The sequence below is a fragment of the Bemisia tabaci genome, chromosome 2 (genome assembly GCF_918797505.1).
Source record: "Bemisia tabaci chromosome 2, PGI_BMITA_v3".
NCBI lineage: Eukaryota > Metazoa > Arthropoda > Insecta > Hemiptera > Aleyrodidae > Bemisia > Bemisia tabaci.
In genome coordinates, this window is record NC_092794.1 from 31,646,017 (window position 1) to 31,670,562 (window position 24,546).

The 24,546-nt window shown below is 38.7% G+C and overlaps 1 protein-coding gene across 12 annotated transcripts in view; it reads right to left on the reverse strand.

Moving 5' to 3' along the window:
• The window catches only part of Xxylt (Xyloside xylosyltransferase), a 167,718-nt gene extending 153,321 nt beyond the window's left edge, over positions 1-14,397 (reverse strand). For 3 of the 12 annotated variants that reach the window (XM_072297144.1, XM_019052960.2, XM_019052961.2), the window contains exon 1: positions 13,664-14,383. In XM_072297144.1, coding sequence (XP_072153245.1) covers positions 13,664-14,080 — 417 coding nt within the window. In that variant the 5' untranslated portion in view covers positions 14,081-14,383. Of the gene's footprint in view, positions 1-13,663 lie in introns of all 12 variants that reach the window. The other 9 variants (XM_019052956.2, XM_072297142.1, XM_072297141.1 and 6 more) reach the window with 8 other exon arrangements.
• Positions 14,398-24,546: the final 10,149 nt, after the last annotated feature.

Genomic DNA, 24,546 nt, shown 5'->3' on the forward strand with positions numbered 1-24,546 from the left:
ATGTGGAAGTTAGGAATTACTTAAGACGGTCGCGTGGGGATTCGGACGGTGGGGATTCGGCCGGTCGGATTTTTCGTGGGGATTCGGCCGGTCTCCGATTTATTATCCAGAGTGTGGAAAGTTAGGCAACAATGTACTAATGCGAAGCAGAGGAATACTCTTATCATGTTGGTGACATCTCGAGATTGAAATCATGCTTATCGGGGTCGTGAACTGACAGTCGGACGGATACAATTTTTTAATTTGTGACGACGGTCAAAAAGACCCAATTTTAGTGTTTGGATGGACAAAATTAATCCAAGAAGTACTATCTGTTAAACAAGACTTTTTTATTGACGGGACATTTTATGCATGTCCAAAACAATTTGCTCAACTGTATACAATTCATGCAAAGTACAGAAGCACCCACCATTCTCTTTGCTGCATTCCTATTTTTTACGCTTTACTTCCGAACAAGCAGAAACGTACTTATTAACGCTTATTTCATTTGTTAAACGAAAAATTTCCAACGTGGAAGCCAGAAAGTTTCTGTTTAGATTTTGAGATTGCTGTCATATCCGTTTTGTCAAATTTATATCCAGACGCAAAATTGCACGGGTGTAACTTTCATTTTAACCAGTCAATTTGGAGGAAAGTTCAGGAATTGGGTCTCAGCGTTGAGTATAAAGTAAGTACAATACGTTAAATAGCTCATTTCTTGTATACCACGTTTTATTCATGTTTGTTCTGTGCATTGTTGCCAAACTTTCCATACTTTGAATAATAAATCAGAAACCGGCCGAATCCCCACGGAAAATCCGACCGGCCGAATCCCCACCTAATCACTTAAGACGTAGGTATTGACGGTGAAACTCCCGTAATTGATACCTCAGTTTGCGACTCCCTATAACTCTTTCCTTTTTAAATGAAAAATTACGCAATGTCTAATCTAAAAAATTTATGTGATTGTTCTTCTCTCAACACTCTCAACAAAGAAAATTCTGTGAAAACTTCAAGGAACGAGGCTTTGTTCCACTTCAAAAAAGACTGCATTGCTTTTTATTGGAGCAAAGATTTTAAAACAACGAGACGTTTTTGTAAAGATACTTGGTTTGGGTGTTTTACAGTCAATTATCCTAACTTATCAACTTATTACTTTAGTCCAGTCATATGGAAATTTTATGCAGTTTTAAGAGCGGAACTTTTTCTCTCACCTGATTTCGCACCCATAGAGGGTCCTTAACGAGAATCCAAATTTGCGACATCGGCACTTCATGGGGAACCCCCCAACCGCCAAAAATCGGCGTTTTTCTCTCGTTTTTCGGCTAATATCGCAAAAACCGCTCATTTTTCGAGTAAGTGTGTAAGAACTTGCCTAAAAGTAGACAAAATTACGAACATTTTCCACCCGGTCCGAAATTTTTCCGATAAAAAATGTGCACACTACAAGGTTGCCAAAAAAATTCCAAAATGTTCAAAATTTCATTTTTTTAAGGTTTTTTGCTGGTAACTTTTTTTCCAGCAATTTTAGAACGTAAGTGTAATGAAAGTAGATTCAAAATGCTACAATTTTGTGTATCAGACTTGTCTGTATGGCGTAACGAAACGGCCGGCGGCGTTGCCAAAGTTACGGTCTCCAAGGGCATTTTCCGCGGCGGTGCATTTCACGCAACTGCTCCACTCAATTTTACTTGAAAAATTTTGCGAAAAACTCTCTGGATTATGTTTTCTATGTATTTTTTAGCGCTGAAACCGAATCTGAACGTTTCTGCCTTCGATTTTTGTCGCTAAAGCCGCCATCTTGAAAAAACGTTGCCAAATCTCATTTTTTGACCACAAATCGTTGATGCTGTAACAATCACTGGTCCAAAAACTAAGATTGATTCTAGTAGCATTTTTTGTCTACTTTCATTTTTGTGCTACCGATTTTCCCGCAAAACCGCTAGGAAAAAAGATATTTGAGAACCGCAAAAAAATGCGATTTTTTCAAATTTCCCGCTATTTTCAACGCGCTCTGGCGGATGGTATACGCATGTTATCATAACTTTGATACATAATTCTAAACCAAAATGTATGTACTTTCATTCTGCAATAACTTGTTTAGCCGCCCGACGCACAAGGAACGAGTTATTAACGATTTTTGGTCAAAAAATGAGATTAGGCAACGTTTTTTCAAGATGGCGGCTTTAGCGGCAAAAATCGAAGGCAGAAACGTTCAGATTCGGTTTCAGCGCTAAAAAATACATAGAAAACATAATCCAGAGAGTTTTTCGCAAAATTTTTCAAGTAAAATTGAGTGGGGCAGTTGCATGAAATGCACCACCGCGGAAAATGCCCTTGGAGACCGTAACTTTGGCAACGCCGCCGGCCGTTTCGTTACGCCATACAGACAAGTCTGATACACAAAATTGTAGCATTTTGAATCTACTTTCATTACACTTACGTTCTAAAATTGCTGGAAAAAAAGTTACCAGCAAAAAACCTTAAAAAAATGAAATTTTGAACATTTTGGAATTTTTTTGGCAACCTTGTAGTGTGCACATTTTTTATCGGAAAAATTTCGGACCGGGTGGAAAATGTTCGTAATTTTATCTACTTTTAGGCAAGTTCTTACACACTTACTCAAAAAATGAGCGGTTTTTGCGATATTAGCCGAAAAACGAGAGAAAAACGCAGATTTATGGCGGTTTTATTCGATTTTGGGGGATGGGGAGTTCCCCATAAGGTGCCGGTGTCGCAAATTTGGATTCTCGTTAAGGACCCTCTATGGATGAGAAATCAGGTGAGAAAAAAAGTTTCGCTCTTAAAACCGCATAGGGGCCATTATCCTCAAATGACTGGACTACTTATTAACTTATTTATCGTAGCGTTCTTGAGAACCACTGTCACAGCATAATAGTCCAGTCAAATTAGCTCTAAATAGGGGTAATCTGAGAAAATCCATATAAAGAAGGTTTTCTTCCGGAAACATGTTGCAATAGGCTACCAGAACAACATATAAAAAGTTTACCTAAAACGGCTGTCCGCTAAGGCCGCCATCTTGAAAAAAGGGGGGGGGGGCTGGGGGCCAAAATACGCCGCCGGCGACCGGCTATTTTTTCTATATTTTCTATTAGAAACACTTTACATTTATTAAATTGTGACTTCTGGTTCGTGAGATATGGCGGTAGTTTCATGCGGCTAGGAAAGTCGAATCTTGCGTGAAATCGCGTTTTTTCAACGAAATCTGTAATTATCTTAAAAACGGCGAGTCTGAGGCAAAAAACTGTTCTTACCAAAATAAAAGAGCATAAAATGTCCATGCTAAAAATGCTTATACATTTACTAGAAGGTCCGCACCCGGAGCGCTATGCGGTCCGAACCAACGGCGGCTACTACACGGTGAGGCTCGGCTTGGCCGCGCCATGAATGGAGATGTTGCATATGTGAGGAATTTGCAAATTGACCCTTGATTCATATGTAAAAGTTCGCGAGAAACACGGTGGTGCTACTGGTTTTTTCTGAAGTCAACTCCCAAGCTCAAAAAAAGCTCTCAAGTTAAGGTCAAAATGGAGGGGATATCCCACCCTACCCCGAGAGTCCACCTCTGCATCAAAACTAACTCTCCATGCAAAGACAGGGAGCAAATACATTAGAAGAGTTGCCGTTTTTTCAGTTTTGGAGTCCCCAAATAAAGTGGCAGCCCTGTCAACGTATTTGCTCTCTATCTGTGCATGGAGAGGTTGTCCTGATGTAGATGTGGACTCTCAGGGTAGGGTGGGATATCCCCTCCATTTTGGCCTCACTTTGAGAGCTTTTTTTGAGCTTGGGAATTGACTTCAGAGAAAACCAGTGGCACCATCGTGTTTCTCACGAACTTTTACATTATAATCAACAGTCAAGTCGCAAATTCCTCACTCATGCAACATCTCCATTGTTGCGGTCCAAGATGAAACAGCTTCACCTTTTTGGTAGATTTACCGCGAAGGTATGTTACATTATCCATTTAAGCATAAACTCATTTCCTTTTATCATTAACCTCCCCCCCCCCCCTCTTATGTCATTCTAGTTGTATAGTTAATACCTAACTGTCAACGGTCACGATTGAAGATAATGTTATAATGTTATGCTTTCTTATTCAAATCCAATTTGTCAAACTACAATCTTCTTTTTTCAAAGTAACTAAAAGGAAATGAATTAATATAAAATATAGAAATAGGAATAAGACAAGCATTTCTTCGTGTATTACCTTAAACGGTGGAATCGCTTATTGGGTGCCTATATGTTGAAAAGCATGACGGTCTTGAAGGTTCAATTGTTTTTGATGGATACGAACAAAAAGCGCACCCGATTCTACAAAAAGCGTAGAAAGGTGACGACGTAATAGCCTTAAGAAATGTCCTGCCTTAATTTTTTTTGAGGACACTCCTCTATCCGTGGCCCAGGACTTGCTTCTATCTAATGAAAAGAATGAGGCGCGTTTGATTTGCTTGCTATCGAAACACTTTACTACAGGGAGTCAAGTTAAAGTATCTCAAGCAGAGGACGATGCGGACACTCTCATCGAAAATGAAGCTATCAGTCTGCCGAGAGGAAAGTAAAAAAAAAGTTGGTATCGTTGGTGTGGACATCGATCTTCTTGTTGTAATGATATAGCTTTAACGCCTGAATCAAGCGACGTCTTAATACTCAAACCAGCTAAGGGCAAAATGCAGCCCAAAGAACCCCGCACAGAGCATGGGCTCAGCGGCTCTCGGTGAAAATCGATGAAACTTTAATAGATTGTTATAAAGTTCATAATTAAGGGAAAGCCAAAAAATTAGCTCACTTTTACAAGTAGAAGCTGAGATATTCGCGATTGAACCCGGACTATTTTCTGTGCGGCGGAGGTAAATGGGCGCTCCGCGTCGCCGTCGCCTTACTTTGCTCGAGCACTTCGGCCAGGAAACCCCCTCTCCCCACCAGGTAGCTACGATGTCGCATTGTTTACACTCACAAGGGGAACTTACGGACCTGCTGCCTCCGATTGGGCTGAATTTTTTTTTACAGACTCTATGGACCAATTCTAGAGGTTAAGTTGAGCCGTTTTCCCGAATGCGCAATAGGAAGGGCGTAAAAAATTCCCATAAGTTGCGTTTTCGGCGAGGGATTTGGTCGTGCGGCGCTTGGCAACACTGAAGCAGCCTCTTGTACCGCTTTATCGGCCTGAAGGTTTCAGCGGAGTCCGGAGCCCTACTGCACACGTACTGGTTCCATGATAGTGATGTCCCGGGTTCGATCCTCGACTTTTTATTTTCCGCATGATCACGTAACATTTTATTTTTAATTCTTCATCCGCATTTATAAATCAAGCAGTTCCGATCACTACCCCCCCCCCCCCTCATTTTACGTACATTTTCCCCCGATATTTATTCACATTGGCCACATATAATCGTATGAAACTTCATTGATATAAATTAATGAATTAAAAAGCAAAAGAAAACCTTATTTGTTACTACATTATCTCCCAATGTTTTCCTGGAAAAATATGTAATGTGTAAATAAATCGAAGAGCAACCCCAAACCCATGTGCACGCAAGGGTCACCAAGAAACACATTATTTTAGCCCTTTGCTTTTTAATTCATTAATTTATATCAATGAAGTTTCATACGATTATATGTGGCCAATGTGAATAAATATCGGGGGAAAATGTACGTAAAATGAGGGGGGGGGGGGGGGGGGATAGTGATCGGAACTGCTTGATTTATAAATGCGGATGAAGAATTAAAAATAAAATTTTACGTGATCATGCGGAAAATAAAAAGTCGAGGATCGAACCCGGGACATCACTATCATGGAACCAGTACGTGTGCAGTAGGGCTCCGGACTCCGCTGAAACCTTCAGGCCGATAAAGCGGTACAAGAGGCTGCTTCAGTGTTGCCAAGCGCCGCACGACCAAATCACACGCCGAAAACGCAACTTTTGGGAATTTTTTACGCCCTTCCTATTGCGCAATCGGGAAAACGGCTCAACTTAACCTCTAGAATTGGTCCATAGAGTCTGTAAAAAAAAATTCAGCCCAATCGGAGGCAGCAGGTCCGTAAGTTCCCCTTGCGAGTGTAAACAATGCGACATCGTAGCTACCTGGTGGGGAGAGGGGGTTTCCTGGCCGAAGTGCTCGAGCAAAGTCATAGAGTACAATAGAGCCGCAAAGTACTGGATCGCCGTTGAAGTCACTTTTCGAGGCTGTTTTGTCCAGTTCTCCGGAGACTAGTGTGCGGCGACTAGCGACGACGCATACGCAGAGACTCGCGCTCAGCGCTCCCCACCTCCCCACTACCGACTCGGCTCCGTTCGTCGGCTAGGTCCACACACATTGAACCAGCCAAGTATAGGCCGGTAATAAGTCTGAAATTGAGTCCATATATGAATATTACCCAGGAGTAACATACATTAATGGATTCATTATGGCTTTGGATACCTATTTAAAGCAAAATTTGTACAAATTAATACCGATGGAATTAAAAAAAGTCGAAAAAATACAAGCAGTCCTTGATTTCTCCATAAGCCACCGTGTTACAAAATGCCGTTGGGTTCACAAATGGTTCACAATTTTCGGAGCACACGCGGCTCGGAAACGCCTGTTAATGGATTGGCTTCATCGGCGCTCCAGTACTTTGCGACTCTATTGTACTCTATGAGCAAAGTAAGGCGACGGCGACGCGGAGCGCCCATTTACCTCCGCCGCACAGAAAATAGTCCGGGTTCAATCGCGAATATCTCAGCTTCTACTTGTAAAAGTGAGCTAATTTTTTGGCTTTCCCTTAATTATGAACTTTATAACAATCTATTAAAGTTACATCGATTCTCACCGAGAGCCGCTGAGCCCATGCTCTGTGCGGGGTTCTTTTTAGCACAAATCAATTGCGAACATCGGGTGCTTTGAAGAGCAGCATTCTGTTTATTCATGCCGTCCGTGGGTATGATACCACTTCAGCATAGCGTGGCAATGGGAAAGGCAAATTTATTAAACTGTTAAAAAAATGAGGCAAAGTCTCTCGTATTGCTGCGAAATTTGATGAAACCAACTGCACTCAAGATGAGCTTTGTCAAGCGGATGAACAACTCATTTTTTGCTGTGCGGTGCTAAAAAATCAGTTACTGCTTTGAACCAATGCTAATTTCAATGTTTTAATCGTGCTTTGGCAAGGCACAAAACTGTGGTGAAACTGTAAACGTTGCTCCCAACTTCAGATGTATGCAAAGAACACTATCTACGCGTATATTTTCAAGTTTAACTATTGAGAGGAAGAAAACCGAATCAGTGAATCCCAAGGAATAGAAATGGAAATCTTCGGCACTCGGGCTCCTTCCTGTGCCTATGCGTCAACACAAACAACCTGCCTGCCCCCCAAGACATTTTACAGATCATCTCATGAACAAGTTCGAAAGGGTGTGGTAACCGCTGCTCTTATAAGAGAGCTGGTCTACCATGCAGTGATATTTGTCTACACTCTTTCGGCTTGGGTTGCAACAATCAAGCAGAAACACTGATCAAGGAGGAAGTAGAGGATGAATTTAAAGTGGCAACAACCGCTGAAGGTAATAAACGAGGAAATGCTTGTCTCCCTATTTCTATATTTTGTATTAATTAATTTCCCTTCAGTTACTTTGAAAAAAGAAGATTTGTTGTTTAACATATTGTATTTGATTAAGAAAGCATAGCATTATAACATTATCTTCAATCGTGACCATTGACAGTTAGGTATTAACTATAGGTACAACTAGAATGAAATAAGGGGGGGGGGGGGGGGGGGGGAGAGAAGTTCAATGATAAAATGAAATGAGTTTAAACTTAAACTAGGGGGCCCTGCCCCCTGACCGTTACGCGGCCCAACCCCCGGGAGGGCGCCTCGCGCCCGCAGCCCGCTTCGCGGGCTCTATACGCATGTGTATAGGCAAAAATTTTCCTCCAGTTTAATACACCATTTTGTGTTCGAGCTGCATCGATTACAAAATTTTTGACGTAACACTCAGATTTGTAAATTATGAGGAATAGCTGGCAGTACATAATTTCACAGTCCACTTACTGGAGAAATTTCCATTTCTTACATTAATTTTAAATACTTAATTTAAAAAAAAAAAAAAAAAAAAAATCGGATTTCGACCGTTAAGAGGTAATGATATTTGGTCCGTCCCGACGCGACGCAGCGCCTGCCTTCTCACTTTATCTGCTGTTTATCGCTATAAATATTAATAGAAATTCTGCAATCAAGTAAATGGACCAATGTCACAAATCGAATCCGGAAGAATCCAGGAAAAATTGAGTTAAACCTCATACCTTGGACCTTGAACCTTGAACCCTGAGCGATGCACCGTTCCTCAACTCTTCAAATGAGGATCCCTTCACGAGCTTTTCCATTGTTTTATTGTTCATTCGAGTCACTCAGGTAGAATCCCACACCCTGACGTTTCTAGCGGAAACGACATATCTCTCACGCTATTAACATTGGAATTCAGTGACATGAGCTTTAAAAGCTCTACAACATAAAGTTTTAAAAGTTCGGGGTTTCATAATTTTTTGCACATCTACATCTACTACAGATGACATACACGTAAAGATCATCCTTATCGGTCCGGCAGTTCGTCAGAAATAGTGCTTCCAAGATTTTGCTTGTAGCTGTGTAATATAGAGATGGATAATGTAACTTACCTTCGCGGTAAATCTACCAAAAAGGTGAAGCTGTTTCGTCTTGGGCCGCAACAATTCATGGCGCGGCCAAGCCGAGCCTCACCGCGTAGTGGCCGCCGTTGGTTCGGACCGCATAGCGCTCCGGGGGCGGACCCCCTAGTAAATGTATAAGCATTTTTAGCATGGACATTTTATGCTCTTTTATTTTGGTAAGAACAGTTTTTTGCCTCAGACTCGCCGTTTTTAAGATAATCACAGATTTCGTTGAAAAAACACGATTTCACGCAAGATTCGACTTTCCTAGCCGCATGAAACTATCGCCATATCTCACGAACCAGAAGTCGCAATTAGATAAATGTAGTGTTTCTAATAGGAAATTTTATGATCTTTTTAAAAGATTCTTTAACGTTTGTCCGTAGGATTGATATTTTTCAAGATATAAGCTAAAAACCGGTCGCCGGCGGCGTATTTTGGCCCCCCGCCCCCCTCTTTTCAAGATGGCGGCCTTAGCGGACAGCCGATGTAGGTAAACTTTTTATATGTTGTTCTGGTAGCCTATTGCAACATGTTTCCGCGAAAAAACCTTCTATATATTAATCAGGGGGCATACGTATTCCCGTCTGCAGGTTCGTGAAGGCATATTGTGCGATACATCAATCTCTTCGTTTTGATGTCTAGAAAAAGAAAATATTGTTTTTCATCATTATTTAAAATGGCATAAAAAGGGCGACTCATCTTAAACCAGAAAAAGATTCCTTGGCGGAAAATGTACGCAGCTGGTCATAACCTTCCTCCAAAAAATTAATGGATAAAGCCTCCCCCCCCCCAAAAAAAAACCTATGTTGCCATATTTTATTGTCTAACATCACAGAAAACCGCGTAATTATTTCAGTATATGGAGATATATACTCTTCGTAGAGCACATTCAGCAAAGTTCAAAACCCTTGATTTTTCATACGTTACCATCACATGATTAGTGATTATATAAATGTAATTCGTTGGTTGGTCGGTCGGTCGGCCATCTATCCGCTCCATTTTGGCCTCGACTTGAAAGCTTTTCTTGAGCTTGGAAGCTGATTTCAAAGAAAACGAGTGGCACCATCGTGTTTCTCGCGAACTTTCATATTTGAATCGATAATCAAATCACAAATTCCTCACACATGCAACATTTCCATTGCATTTATATAATCACTAATCATGTGATCGTAACGTATGAAAAATCAAGGGTTTTGAACTTTGCTGAATGTGCTCTACGAAAAACAGCCTCCAAATACTGAAATAATTACGCGGTTTTCTGTGATGTTAGACAATAAAATATGGCAACATAGGGGTTTTTTTTTTTTTTTGGGGGGGGGGGGGCTTTATCCATTAATTTTTTGGAGGAAGGTTATGACCAGCGTCGTACATTTTCCGCCAAGGAATCTACTTCTGGTTTAAGATGAGTCGCCCTTATTTTGCCATTTTAAATAATGATGAAAAACAAGAAAATTCTAAGAAGATCGTTTTAACTCTGAGCGCAAGGTTTGCCATCATCGAAAATTGGCCAAAGTGACTATCTTACATCCTTAATGAACATACTTGAAGGACAATATTCTCCTTCGATGATGGGATCGTTATGAAACAGCGTCACGTCAAATGTCAAGAAACCCGCATTTTTTGCCAAAATCGACCTTTAGTCCCATGTTTAGGCCAGTATTAGGTACCCATAAATAGACCGAAAATGACATAATCATGATACATTCCGCAAACTTTAGACTTTAAATGAGCGAACAATCGTAGAATTGAAGAATTTCAGGGTATGGGCCCAACAACGGCCCTTATCGAAACCCCACCTTTGGCAAATCCCTTAATATTAGTCATTTACCGGTCTGCGCCTCTAACTGGCAACAATGTCGGCAGCCATTTTCGATTCGGAGGCTTAATTTTTTATGAGAGTAAACATCTGATCTTCTATTCGAACTTCTTGACCCAATAAACTTGATTTTGAACGAATTGTTTGTTACAGCTGCCCTATATGGCAGTTTCATCCGCAAGACCGGTGGCCATATGGGGTGCCATTTTTTATTTTAGGGCTTCTTGAGAGCTGCAGCGGAGAATGGACCTCATTTTCGGACTCGACGACCCTGAAAACCTAATAATTGATACCTCACAATGCATGTAGACCCGAATAGGCAAATTAGTACCCGTAAGAGGTATTTTTGGACGCCATCTTGGATTCTGGCCTGAAAATGAACTTTGGGCTAATTTTGGACTCAAAATTCAGATTCTACGATCAAAAACACATAAGAATCGACATCCGACACGACGTAATTGCAAACTTAAAATTTTTTTACCCCAAAACCGCCATTTTGGCCGCCATCTTGAATTTGGGGGGGGGGGGGGTTTGTATGAAATTTGAGATGGCCATCATCGATTTTCTTTTTCTAGACATCAAAACGAAGAGATTGATGTATTGCACAATATGCCTCCACGAACCTGCACACGGAATATGTTTTGTTACGTTTGCCCCCTGACTATATGGATTTTCCCAGAAAATTGCTAGATTTATTTACTGGACTATAAGTCTTGCACATAATTTGAGGAGCATCTCAGAAAAACTGCTGCTGGTTCCATCAACTTCAGCACCATGTCACAGTTGATGGCTACACACGTCATGTGGGATCAAGACTCAGGACATTACTTTGCAACACTGGTTTTACTAGGAAAAACCAAATGTTTTTCCAGCCTGTAACGCATTTATTCATCCATTTCAATACTACATTGCCTGCACTGAGTGGACGTTCTTAATGATATATCCAATTTGCAACATCACAATCTCTCCTAGGAGGATAGCAGTGGATATACATTTTTGAGGACGCTTTCTCATAAAAATGGTGGGAAAAAAAGACTGAACTTCACCTGAGGACCATCAAAATTATGTGGGCCTTGTGAGGCGATGGGCATTGAACAATAAAGATAGCAAGCGAGTTAAGGCACGATGATTCCACATGAGGTCCAGCTGTAAACGTACTAGCGTTCAATACTGCCGTGCTAAGGAAGAACGCCGTATGAACATTCGAGAGTTGCCAAGTCTCCTTTGATAAAATGTTTATTTTTGAGGAAAGTTATGAATATTTATCTTCTAAATTTTCAGAATCTTTAGGTGAGATCTCGAACAAATTTATGTAAAAAATTTAGAGGAAAACACTCATAACTTTACCAGGAAATTCGAGTTTTAAGAAAGGAAATTTGGCAACGCCTGAAAGCTCATACGGCGTTCTTCCTTAACACGGCAGAATAGATCACCATAGACATAAAGAACTGGGTTCCTCTAGAAAAAGAGTGCACGTATGGCAAAGAGAGTAGCAAGTGTCAAAATTTCGAAGTTGAATTCCCTTCAAAATTCGTTCAGTCTCTTTTAGATGAGATTACTGAAATAGCTAAAACAGCAAAATTGTCCTTAATTGAATAAAAACGAAACATGTGAGAAAGTCGTGTGCAAACAATGATGTAGTTTCAGGCAAGACAGCAGTAGGTAAAAGCCATTATTCCTCCAGAGGGCCAATGAAAACAGTGCTTTCAAGTAAAGTGCCGGCCTCTTCTGTCAATTTTTGACCTGAAAATGTGTTTGTTGTTGTGTCCAAACTGCATCCACAAAACCATGCAGAAAATGGCACTAATGGCTGTCTTGCCTAACATTAAAATGAAAAATACCCCATTTACGTAACTGTATGAAATGAAATCAGTCCATTTTTAATCATCCAAACAATTTCTGGGAACGTTTCGGATGATTAGTGGTAATATGACAAAGAACGGAGACTTCTTTCAATAAAATTTTCCGGTAAGACGCTTCTGAGCCCATTTTCTATAAACTTCATTTTTACACTTAAGAGCTGCTCTCTTCGCTATCACCGCAGATATGTAGTGCTTTATTATCATTGCACTACCAAAGTGAATAAATGAGCACATTGCTCTCTCTCTCCCCCAAATAGCATTCAGTTGCAACCACGCATTTAACTTGCCTTGATTACTTACAATGAGAATCGGGAAACTAATAACAATTTAGAGTTTCAGGTCATGGTAAAAGAAATCGCTGTTTCAGCCGAAAGAGTCATTTGCATAAATGAAAGATTGAGCCATGGCTTGGCCTCGAATAAAGGGACGCATCTGATGAGGAGACTGGTTTATCCATCAATACTAGAGCTTGCTTCTTGCGTAGGCAAAACTAAGCTTCTCTCATCTGCATAATTAGCGAATTTCATCACAGGCATATGATTTCTTGGACTCAAGCATGAGCTATTTTCTCATACTGCCTAAAAGGTAAAGTTCGTCGTATTTTTGACCAGGTCAATTTGATGAAGCATACTATCAAAGGTGGAACTTCCGACTGACGAATCTCCTTGGCGGTGATCAGATGTCGACTCCAATTATACTTTCTTAAAGGAGAACAAATCATTATCATTCCTTGAAGTTCACAGAGAGTTTTCTTTGGACAGTAGAAAATAATCACAGAAGTTTTCAAGAATTAACGAAGAGTAGTTCTCTATTCCGAGAATAAAGTAATACAAGAAGTTTGCAACATCCCAAACCGAGATTTGTGGTCTGGTAGTTTCACCACCGATGTGCCAGCTGGACTGCCACTGTACCCAGAGATGAATCACCGTACAAAATAGTTAGTTAAAATGATGGAAATGCTGGAGGAGTTTCCGGTGGAAATGTTAAGAGATAAAATTGCAATAATGTAAAAATTATACGGTGAGGTCTCGATACATAATCCAATATTCCTGAACCAATTACCATCAAAGTGTCGGGAGTGTTTAGTCTAAAAATAATTACTTTGCTTGGTCATAAAATGAAAACATTGAAGAAATGTTTCAGGCGGTAGGAAATGATGAACAGTCCATTCTGATTAAAATTGAACGGGCCATAATATTTAGATTAAAGAGGAGTGTTATGGTGACCATCAATCATCAACAGGCCTACTTTGATCAGAACTGTTTCGGAATTTGAACATTAATCCAGACCTGTACACCTCTACCTTTGAGATACTTACACTTAGACTTTTGTTTGCCACTTTGAGAGCATCATCCAGAAGAGTTTGCGCAATGAATTTACTATTCACGTCGCTTATGATATGCAAACGAAGAGACTGCGTGCTGGTACAGAAATGCAAGAGAGAATGCATGAAATTATGGAGCTTGACTGCAAGGGGCTCATTCAAGGACTTGACTTTGGTGAAGATAAACCAAACATCATTGAACTGTGCAATCTGTGCATGTTCGACATCCAGAACTAGATCCAATCCTACGGTGGATGATACCATATCAGTGTCATTGTAAAGATTCCGCTGAGAGAATCTTGAACTTGGAAAATAATTACTGAAATCACCATTAATAAAAGAGAGATAGCAAATCACAAGAAAACTCACAAATGTCATTAGATTCCGTACAAGTTTAAGAGATAACCGCATTAATGTACACTACAGTGTTGCACAAACATTTTGTGAAGAGTCCTTCCATAACTCTAAAAAAATCACGCTACATTAGCTATGTTTATGCGAGCCTCTTAACCTAACTTCAATCGAAACCTGAGTTTGAAACCAAGGTTCAAATCACGGCATAAACGATACGGAACTAACGAAATGTAGGTTTCCGAAATTTGTGTTTGAAACCTTATTTTACACTAAAGACTAGGTTTTCGCACTCCGCATAAACGAACCGGAGGTTGAAATTAGTTGAAATTCGACTTCAAATGCGATTTTCAGGTGCGCGATCGGCAATATGGCGGATTTATTATCATAACGTTCGTAAACAACTGGTGCTTATCCCACGATTTAGCGTTAATTTTGTCATTATTCAACATTTTTTACAATCATAATTTTACTATAATTGTTGCTTAAGCACTTTTACGTGATTCCTTCAGTTATATGTGGCTTACTTATCCTTATTTAGCTAAACGTAGGACGTTATTTTCTAGTGAAGGTGTTTAGTGTCAGATGGAATCCAGGCTTATTACTGCTTTTCCAGATAATTCTTGCAACTCTAATCAACATTTTATGACTACAGAAGCAAAGCAAGCAAAGAGCTTTACAGGCTACAATTGAGTAATAGCCTTACCTACCAGTTCATCATCTGCGGAGAACTTTTTTACTGTATCCAAACGATTTGCCTAAGATTTCAAGATAAGGCACCATGCTTCCCTTTAAGTAGTGCACCGAATTTTTTCATTTCAATCTACCGATTAAATCTAAAATTTGATCCAGTCAGAGCTGCATAGCTCTTGAATTTGTGTGTTATCCGTGTATCTATTTCCTGGTTGTCCTACTGGAAGTGTGACTCCAGCCACAACCGTGACCTGCTGACTTATTTCTTTGATCCAATCTCTTGTAAATGATGACTCAAATTCTGAAGCCATCATTTATTGAAACTAGTTCAAAGTTATTGCTCCAAAGTATCGTCACTCTTCTCATACTGATGCAGAAGGAAGGAGATTCTTCGGTGAGTGCTCTGTGATCTAAGATTTTCAATTTGAGATAAGAATAAGGTTTTTATTGAGGCGTGTAACAATTTTTGGTCGTTGAACCACTTGTCATAATTGAGTTTTGGCGTTAGAGATGCATCAACTGTGGAAAGTGGCTCTGCCTGTGCAAAAATATCTTGTGACAGCAGTGAATGTTAGTAAATGCGCTTTACAGATAGACTGAGAGCTCCAGATTCCAATCTAACTGAATTATTAAATTCAGAAGGATTTTTGAATTGAGTTCATATCGAATCTCAGTAGGAGAATAATATACAGTCTAAGCGAAAGAATATCAATGGTAAGGTTGGGTTTGTGTCTTAGATTAGTGAAATGCAATGGCAGGTTCTGAAATCTTGTTTGTCAGTTGCTCTTTAAGTACATGAGTCACCTTTGAAAATCAAGTTTAAGGAAAACACACATAGGTAGGCAAACAGTGGTAGGTAGCTTGCCTATTTTCTTCCTGTCTTGCTCATGGACTCGGAGAGCAGTCGGAAAGAGGGGTGCGAGAAACAGGATTTCAGCGCGTGTCTCTGGGAATGTGGAAATTCAGAATTTGTGAAGCGTCACCAGTTTGTTGAGATTGTCACCGTCCATTGCCTCAAGAGGATTTAGACGCTTCTGCTTCAGCGATACATTGTTGACCTATCAATATCTGCTTATTTTGATCATATCGTGAAGGAGGAATTCCCATAAGTATATCCCGATTCTTTATTTGTTTCACTACAATAATGGCAGACGAGTGAACAGATTGGCCCAGATATTCCGGACCACATTTCACCAAAAACTGCTGTTTGTCAAACCGCCGTCAACACCTACCAAGCGGCGAGTAGGCCTTCGGCCATGCTCGGCAATCTTCGTAGCCAATCAGGTTGCCGCTCGCCGCCCGTAATCTCGAAGAAGGTTCGGCTCCTACACCACCCTACACTTTTCGAATTTTGGATTTTGGCATTCGGCCTGATTCTCTTTTCCTCTTTTCCGTAATTAATAACAATAAAAAATTCATTTAATCATTACTTAGCGGCACCTTGTCCAATTTGTGCCTAGCGCCTCTACAACTTTGCAAATTTGGACGTTACCTTTTGAACATTTCATCCCTTCCCTTTGAAATTACTTTGAATAAGTACACTTCACATATCACACGGGACTTTTATCTGCATATTTACTTGGCTTTATTCGCAAAGGATCTTTTAAGAGGTAAATTCTTTCGATAACTTATTGGGGATGGTCAAGTCACCAATTAGAGCCCGTCATTCCATGCCATTATTATTACAGGACTAGGTTTCTTACCTATGTATAATTTGATGGGCACCGTGAGAATAATAGATAACCGTATTTGATCCGTGCCTTAAAAAATGAACTGCTGGTGGCAGAACCATCTTGGTGATGTTCATTAGGAATTTTAGACTTTATTCTATTTTTTCAGCAGATGAACCTTACATGGTAACTTGTAAAATTTTGCCTCATTTTCCTTGAGTTCTACTTAGTTTGATGCCAAAAAACAAGAAAATTCATGGAGAAACGTGCCTTAAAGGTAATAGTTCCCCCTCATACTTACTATCAGAGTTCCAACGGAAAAAAATCTTGTTGTCATAGGTAAATACGGTTTCCATTGCTTCTTCAGCTGTTAATAGACAACTATGCGGGTTTGCTGGAGAATTTGGTGACTGCTAGGATTGTTAATTAGTATCTCCGAAGCCTGGTTGTTATAGCTAAACTTAAAGCATTGGCTTCAACGCATCGCAAAACCAGAACCTTGGAGAGACCAGTGAACATCCATGAGAAAGTGAGTGAGGAGCACACCTACATAGCACCTAGCATTGTACATCCGTCTGGTTTTCACAACTACCGTTCCTAGGGATTTAGGATTCAGATTCGCATATCAACCAGTAAGCTTTTCTCCCAATCATCTTGATATAGAGGCAGCTATGCAAGGCGCAGCCAGGTAGTCCAATGCTCAAGCCACTTAATCAACACAAATATTATCCTAACTTACAACAAAATGACTTGTTTCTTCTCTAACAATGGAACCGGAAAATGTTACTTTGAATGCGCGAGAAACTTCTTTGGTCGAGATGAAGAAACGTAAATGAAGAAATGAGTCCGGAAGTCCGGAACATCTCGACCAGGTACAGGCCGCTTTGTTTACATTAGGAGTCTGGAGTATCTCGCCGCAATTTCACTTGAAATAACCATGAACAGATCAACGGGGTAACTGATATTTGATTTTACGAAAGGGATGAATGTTAGACGCGGACGAAAGTTCTTTTGTCGAGGTGAAGAAACGCTAACGCTGAGAAATTGAGTCTGGAACATCTCGAGGAAGTCCGCTCTGGGTACGCTTTGTTTATGTCCGGACTATGTCGCCGTTCGTTTGTTTACATTAGGAGCGAGTTTGACACCGATGACAGACTTTGGTTTTTGATGAAAATTTGGTCTGGAATATCTGGGCCAAACGCAAAAATCTTTACAACAGCATGGAGTGAAGGTGCGGTGCTTTACTGGATTAGCACTCCTCCCAGATAGCACAAAAAGTTCGGAGAATATTCTGACAATGTTCCGACTTTTTGGGCAGCATTTGAATATTCAGAGAATATTCTGAGAATATTCTGGATCAGCAGGTAAACTCGGAATATTCTCAGAATGTCCTCTGAACATTCGAGCTGAGCTCGTACCCGCCCGTGGCGGCGCGGACCACCTGGTATATAGGTCCCATGTAATTTTCATGCTTCAAACGCGTTTTCTCGACATCACAAAAATGTCACACCTGATTTATGCACTGAACCCTTCATTTAGTTACGGGACTTGGAATTTCTTAGTTTTTTTCACTTTAATATTTTTTCATTTTTTTTCCTTCCTTAATTTTTTTACTACACTTATTAAATTCCGGGCCCGTCTCTTCGTTTTTCCGCGCTTAAACGAATCAATTTTTTAATTTTTTTAAAATGTATTAATTAATTTATATTATATGTTATTATTTGATTTTCGATGGTAAAATCTATTTATATATTTTTATGGGGTATTTTGTTAAAATTACTTTTATTACTTATTTTTTCAATTGCTTTCATACTTATAATATATTTATTTATTTTCTTGATTATTTACCAATTGCCCGCCCGGCAAGCCGGCAATGTTGACGTTTTGGCAATGTTTCATGGAAATGTTTCACGCAACATTTCACAGTAATATTTTTCAGCAATGTGTTGATAATGTATTTGCAACGTTGTCTTATAACATTTTCTGACAATGTTTTAAAAATAATTACAAGAAACATTACAAAAACCTTGCAACGCAACATACTTGAGTAATATTTCATGATAATGTTGCGATAATATTTAACGCAATATTATTAAAACGTGAATAAGTAATGTTATTATCATATTCATAAAAAACACTGCAGAAATATAATACAATAATTTTTCAAAAACATATTTAAATTTAAAATTGTAACAATGTTTATTAAATATGTTTCCAAATAATATTATAAATTAACATTTCAGTAATGTGTAAGAACTTTATTACGTAAACGTTTCCAAGTGTCACAGCACGCGTCCATAAAAAGTTACTCGCTGTGGAACGTAGATTTTCTTATTCTAGCTGTGGACATTGGAAGAAGGACCGATTGTATATAATGTTGCCGCAAAGGCCCTTGAAGGGGCACTGTTTATGCACCGATACGGGCAGTCAGAGTCAATCTTCCTGCAATGCAGCGACCTTTGGCAGCGACAGCGACGTATCAACTCTTTCGATCTTATCCTATTCTCGACGAAGATTTTTTTTCCTCAGTGAAACATATTTTTGAGTCAAAGAAATTGAGTGTAACTGAAATGAAGTATTTTATTTAAATTTAGAAAAAAATTGGTCTCATTGATGTTTCTTTAGATGAAAAAAAAATATTAATTTTAATTAAAGAAAATTTCTTTGTCAAGAAAAAATTAGCTGTGTGGGTGCCTTTCTTTAGATTTTCGCGTTTTCGGATGATCTGCTCGTGCTTGAAGAAAGTTTTATCTTTAAAATATGGTTTAATTTATTTGAAAACGCGAGCCGCGCCGTAACCATACGATCATACGATTCGGCTTCTTCCGGAACTTTTCGGGTAAGTACGACAGCGTGCTTCGTAGTTTCCCTCCAAAACTCACGACCTAACCTACAATTCCGCCGTCCGTTATGCCTGGTTGCGCTAGCCGTTACCTCGCCTTGGTTACCTCGTTGTTACAGCCAGAGACGATTTTGGTGCATTTTTCCGGTCTCTCTTCTGATGCAGCCTCCAAAATAAATGTAAGTACTTAAATTTTGTTAGTATATCATTCAGGAAATGTAGATCGACAGACCCTACCCAAAATTAATGATCTAAATCAACTGAGATCTTCCTCCCTCCAGCAACGAAATTTCTGTTCTCACTTCCTCACATGAAATGACATACCTGTCACAGTGTCATTATTATGAGAAGAAAAGTCGTTCTGGAAAACATGGAGAGGGCAGGTATCGTTTAGGACTCACTGGAAACCATGAAATACTTTTGTCTCACAAGTTGGAAGTCTCTATTACTCTCATGAGACAACACTGCAGTGATAGCGAAGAGAGCGATAAGTGCAGGCTGGGATGAACTTCAAGACAAATAAAATCATGTGCTAATCATGGCTCGTGCAGAAATGCGCTTATGGCTCTCTTTGCCATCATGGCAGAAAGGTGCGCAAATTTAGACCTTTGTCCCGATTTGACCAATGTCCCACTCACTAAGTTGGGCCAAGCTCATCTTGCTATTAAAACATCTCATCGCTTCTTTATTATTAGGTCATACCTCCATTTTCACACAAACCCTGCAAGTACGCACCAAGTTATATGAACAATATGGCTCGGTACAATACAAAGTTGCGTCCATTTGTCCTAGGAGTGATGATATGTCCCGTTCTCTATTATTTTTATTACCCACTCTACCTGGTACGTTTTCATTAGGTTGATCCAACACATAACCTCTTCTAATTCTCTCAGTGAATGTAAAATGATACCTCTTGAATGTTCAGTACATCACTCGCGTGACTTAGCACTGTCAGCGAAAAGGACCTGCAACTAAGTATCATAATTTGTTTCTGTGACATATACAACTGACCCATTGTACTTTTCTTAAAACTGAGCTTCTGCATGTTAGAATATCTAGTAGGGAATAAAAAGAAATGATGTTCTCGTGAGCCCTGCCTCCGTCTCTTTGTCCCTTGATTATTTACTACCACCACGGCAATGTAGATTGCCGTAAAAATTAAGCATGATCAATCATCACATCGGAATAGCATTTCATTAAACTGCGTGTAAGGACCAAGATATGAAAGTATCCAAGAATGCTAGGGCATTATTATACAAATGAACTAGAGTGCGGTAAACAGTATGTTTGTTTTTTCCAAGAGCACAATAAATGAGAAAAATCATGTTACATTGCACTAACCTAAATTTTGGGAACTTGTAAGGTCAATTTTCAAAGAGATATGTGTTAATGATGTAACAATTTCAATTGTTGTGTTTGATTGGAGGGGGAGAAAAGAAGATAATTAAAGTCCGATTTCAGATGCCTACTTTTTCTCAGTTTAAATATTTGCTGAATCGGGTTGAAAATAAATTGTTGGCAACTTGGTTTTGGTAAGTGTTCCTCTTACCTGTACCTCACTTAGGTACCTGTTTTCTACATTAGACAGGGCAAAAAATTAAAATCCTCAAGTTTCAAGAGAGTTCTGGAAAAAATCTCTGGTATTAACAATTGAGAAGTTACACCGATTTATAGTTTTTGAAAGAATTGCAATTTTATGATTATTTTAAAATTTCATTCTACTTAAATGAAACAGCTGGAGATCTAGGTAATTTTTTTTTTCAACGGATAAAATTTGCACGTCAAGTATGAATAAAATCTAAGAGCTAAACAGTCACAAGTCACCTCATCGAACTGTCACCATGCCTTGTACAATGCTGTTTATTTGTCTGTTTTTCAGGTTTTTGAAGGGCTTCCTGCACTCCAGCTTGCTCCCTCTTTCTGGATTTCTTACATTCTGGATTAAGAAAGCGGCTACTATTCTATGACATGGCTGTCAGTTTCTCATCTGAGCAGTCATCCGATAGGAAATTAGCAGCGACTAAAAATCATCTGGTTTTGAGAAATTCACCATGAATCGCCTCAAAGCAACATCATCAAAAGAAGTTGAAGTGTGTTCAGAGAAAATAAACATAAGTACTTAGCAGCTATTGTTTTCCTAAAAATTTTATGTCTGACCGGAAATTTTTTAAGAAATTTGAAGTGGTGTGAAGTTCGATTAGTTACCTTTAATATGCATTGCTCTATTCTAAAGGAGAAAATAAATGAAAGTGAAAGTGCTGTGTCCAAAGTATCATGAATAGCATCATTGGTGTTTTTCTTCAGGTTTTATTTTTGATGAAGGATCAGTTGAATTTGGTGAGTCATATCTATTATATTTTCCTTTTGCATGCTATTTTGCCACAGGAAACTGTCAATAAATGAAATAAAATTACCTAATGCCCTTGTAATTGAATCAATTCTGCATTTTTTCCCTTCGGTTTGTTGGCTCCATGAGTCTGAAGCATGTAGGTACGAATTTATTCTGAGAAATAAGCCTGAAACGGGTGGTGTATATCACCCTGTTAAATTTCACCATAAAGTATTGCAGCTAACAGGCCTCGTTCCGACACTAAAGCTGCAGTAATATTAAGAAAAAGAAGATAAGGAAGGAGCAAATGGAACTTTTCGGCTCTGAAGTGATGTAAGCTTCAATTGATAATCAATGCATGAATAAATCGTCACCTTTCGGCCAAAGTATCACAAGATCCATGTGATGTTCACAAATTTCCGCCGCCATTTGATTTTTTTACAGAGAAATTGTTCGACAAAGCTGTCCAAAAATTTCACTAAATTTTCTCAGTGCTGCTGATAAAAATCAGTGAAATGTTCAAACAGATTCAACGATTTCTCTATAAAAAAATTAAATGGCAGCAGAAATTTTTAAACCTCGCATGGAGCTTGCGACACTTTGGCCGGAAAGTGGCGATATCAATATTAGCTTAAATTTTGGTCCAGAAATGGACACCTCAGAATTATATAAGTGTTACTTAATGTACAGTAAATCGTTAGGTAATCATTTGGTAAAACTGATTTAATAAACCTCAAGTAACGATTACTTAAAGTCCTTCTCAAAAAAAGTGACAGTTTTACTCAAAATTGATTAAGGATCACTTAATCGTGAAGTAAATGTGAATTCACCATTACTTTAAGCTTACCTCAAGCTTACTTTACGTTTACTTTTCCCTTACTTAATCTTGAAATCCAAATGCTACATGGGATATGCATTGAGAAATTGCCTTCCTTTTTTTTGTACTTTCGAAACTGACTTTTTTACAATCAACAATTAAGCATCTCTGTTCTGAGCTTTCTTTTTTAAAGTTGTGTAAAACAAGTCAAAAATTGTTAGAAGTAGAGAAATGGAGTGTAAAATTTGTTAGGTTTGAACATTATATTGTAAAAAATTGTATATTCTATCTTTTCATTGTATAATAGTTAATCTTTGTCCTTGGTTCAATCAAATAAATTTATTGATGACAGTTGATCAGTATTAGAAAAGTTAGAGAAACAGCCTCGGAAGCTGATCTTGAGGCCATTAATCCTAGTTTAGCTGTCAAATGTATGCGGCCTCTCCTGTCTTGCTCTCCTCTTTTTAGAAGAACTTTTGAACCATATCTCTTGGAAATTACTGTGCTTTTTCTTGTCTGAGAAGAAAAAATAATAAAATATATATTTTAAAAATAAATTTTCTCAGGGGTAATTTATATTAAATTTATTATGTTTTTCATTTTCTTTATTTTTTCTAGTAGGTAAGAGTTTCTCAGGGGAAATCCTTGTGATAAGAGCCCCAAATTTGTGTTTTCTTCCTAAAAAAAGGCGCAGCTAAGCAATGTCAAAGCGCACAAGTAGGTGTTATTTTTGGCGTTCGAATTGTAAATTTTATTTTCTCATTTGACCACTTCTCCAGTTCAAGCTATCATCAGCGTTCTGTTCTCAATCGCCTACAGCTTATTTGCTAAATTTGATTTTTGAATAAAGATACTTCTTTCGTTTTTCCTCTCTAGATTTTATGGTATCTTATTTCAAAGTTTCCACTGCCAGCTTCAATTACCGTAGAATCATGAATTTCCACCGACATTTTTTGTTCCCCCCTGTTACGAGAAATCCCTGTACTGTCAATTCTTTCTTAAAAAAAATATTACAATTTGTAATGACCAGAAAAATAATCATGATTTTAAAATTAAATGTGTGTCAAAGTCGCAAATGATCATTCAACACGCAAATGTATTTAATTTTAAAAGTGTCTTGATTTCCTTCCTTTTTTTGAATGCCATAGAAAATGTTCAATTTTTTTTCTATCAAAATTTAAAAAAAAAATCTTGAACATTTCCTGTTCTTCAATCGTTAAAAAATAAAATGTCCGTGGAAATTTTTATGTGGAATTTTCTTCTCTGTAATGTCCCACGGATGTTCTTTGATGGAACATTCCCAGAATATTCCTAGAATATTCCTAATGTTCTGAACTTGTTTCATTCACACTTTCTCAGAATGTTCTGAGAATATTCCGAGAACATTCTCAGAATATTCTGAGAATGTTCTGGATTTATCAATGAATGTCCTCAGAATATTCTCTGAATATTCCTGTGCTATCTGGGACACTTTCAATGCCTATATCTAAGTACCTATTGTAAGATCATTAGAAGCTCAATCAACAACATGATGAATTTCTGCGCCTGCCATAATTATTTTTAACATCACTAAAAATTACCTATGGCAACTTTTCTGAACTCAGAATATAAGCTCGAGCATGATTTGGAGGGTTGTTGAGATTAGGTATTCATTCAATTTTAAAGATGAACGTGAAATGATGAAACATCTACTGTCATTTTTCCAACTGTTGCTCAGAAAGTCAGTAAAGGCTTTTCTAGTGAAGATGAAGCCTCCGCTTATATATTGTGGAAAAATTGAACATACACAGGTTAAAAGAGTAATACCTAATAATTTATTGAATCAATTCATAGTGGAAAAATGAAGTATAGCTTGTGAACATGGCGCCAACATGAAATTCAAGTTCAATCGAAAATATGCGCATAAACAGCGCCAAAATCGGAAAGTTTGATTTCCCGCGAAAGTCGGGTTACAGCGCCCGCATAAACCCGACGGAGGAAACTTGCATTACAAACTCGGGTTTCATGAAACCCCGGTTTCGAGCCTCGCATAAACGTAGCTATTGGAAAAATAAAAGAATATGGAGAGATATTGCGCTTCTTGTAAGTATTAATGCGGCAAAGACACAGAGACGGTGCCGGACACGGGAGCTGTCAGCTTCAGCAATAGATTTCGATATGTTTCGATTGAGCGTT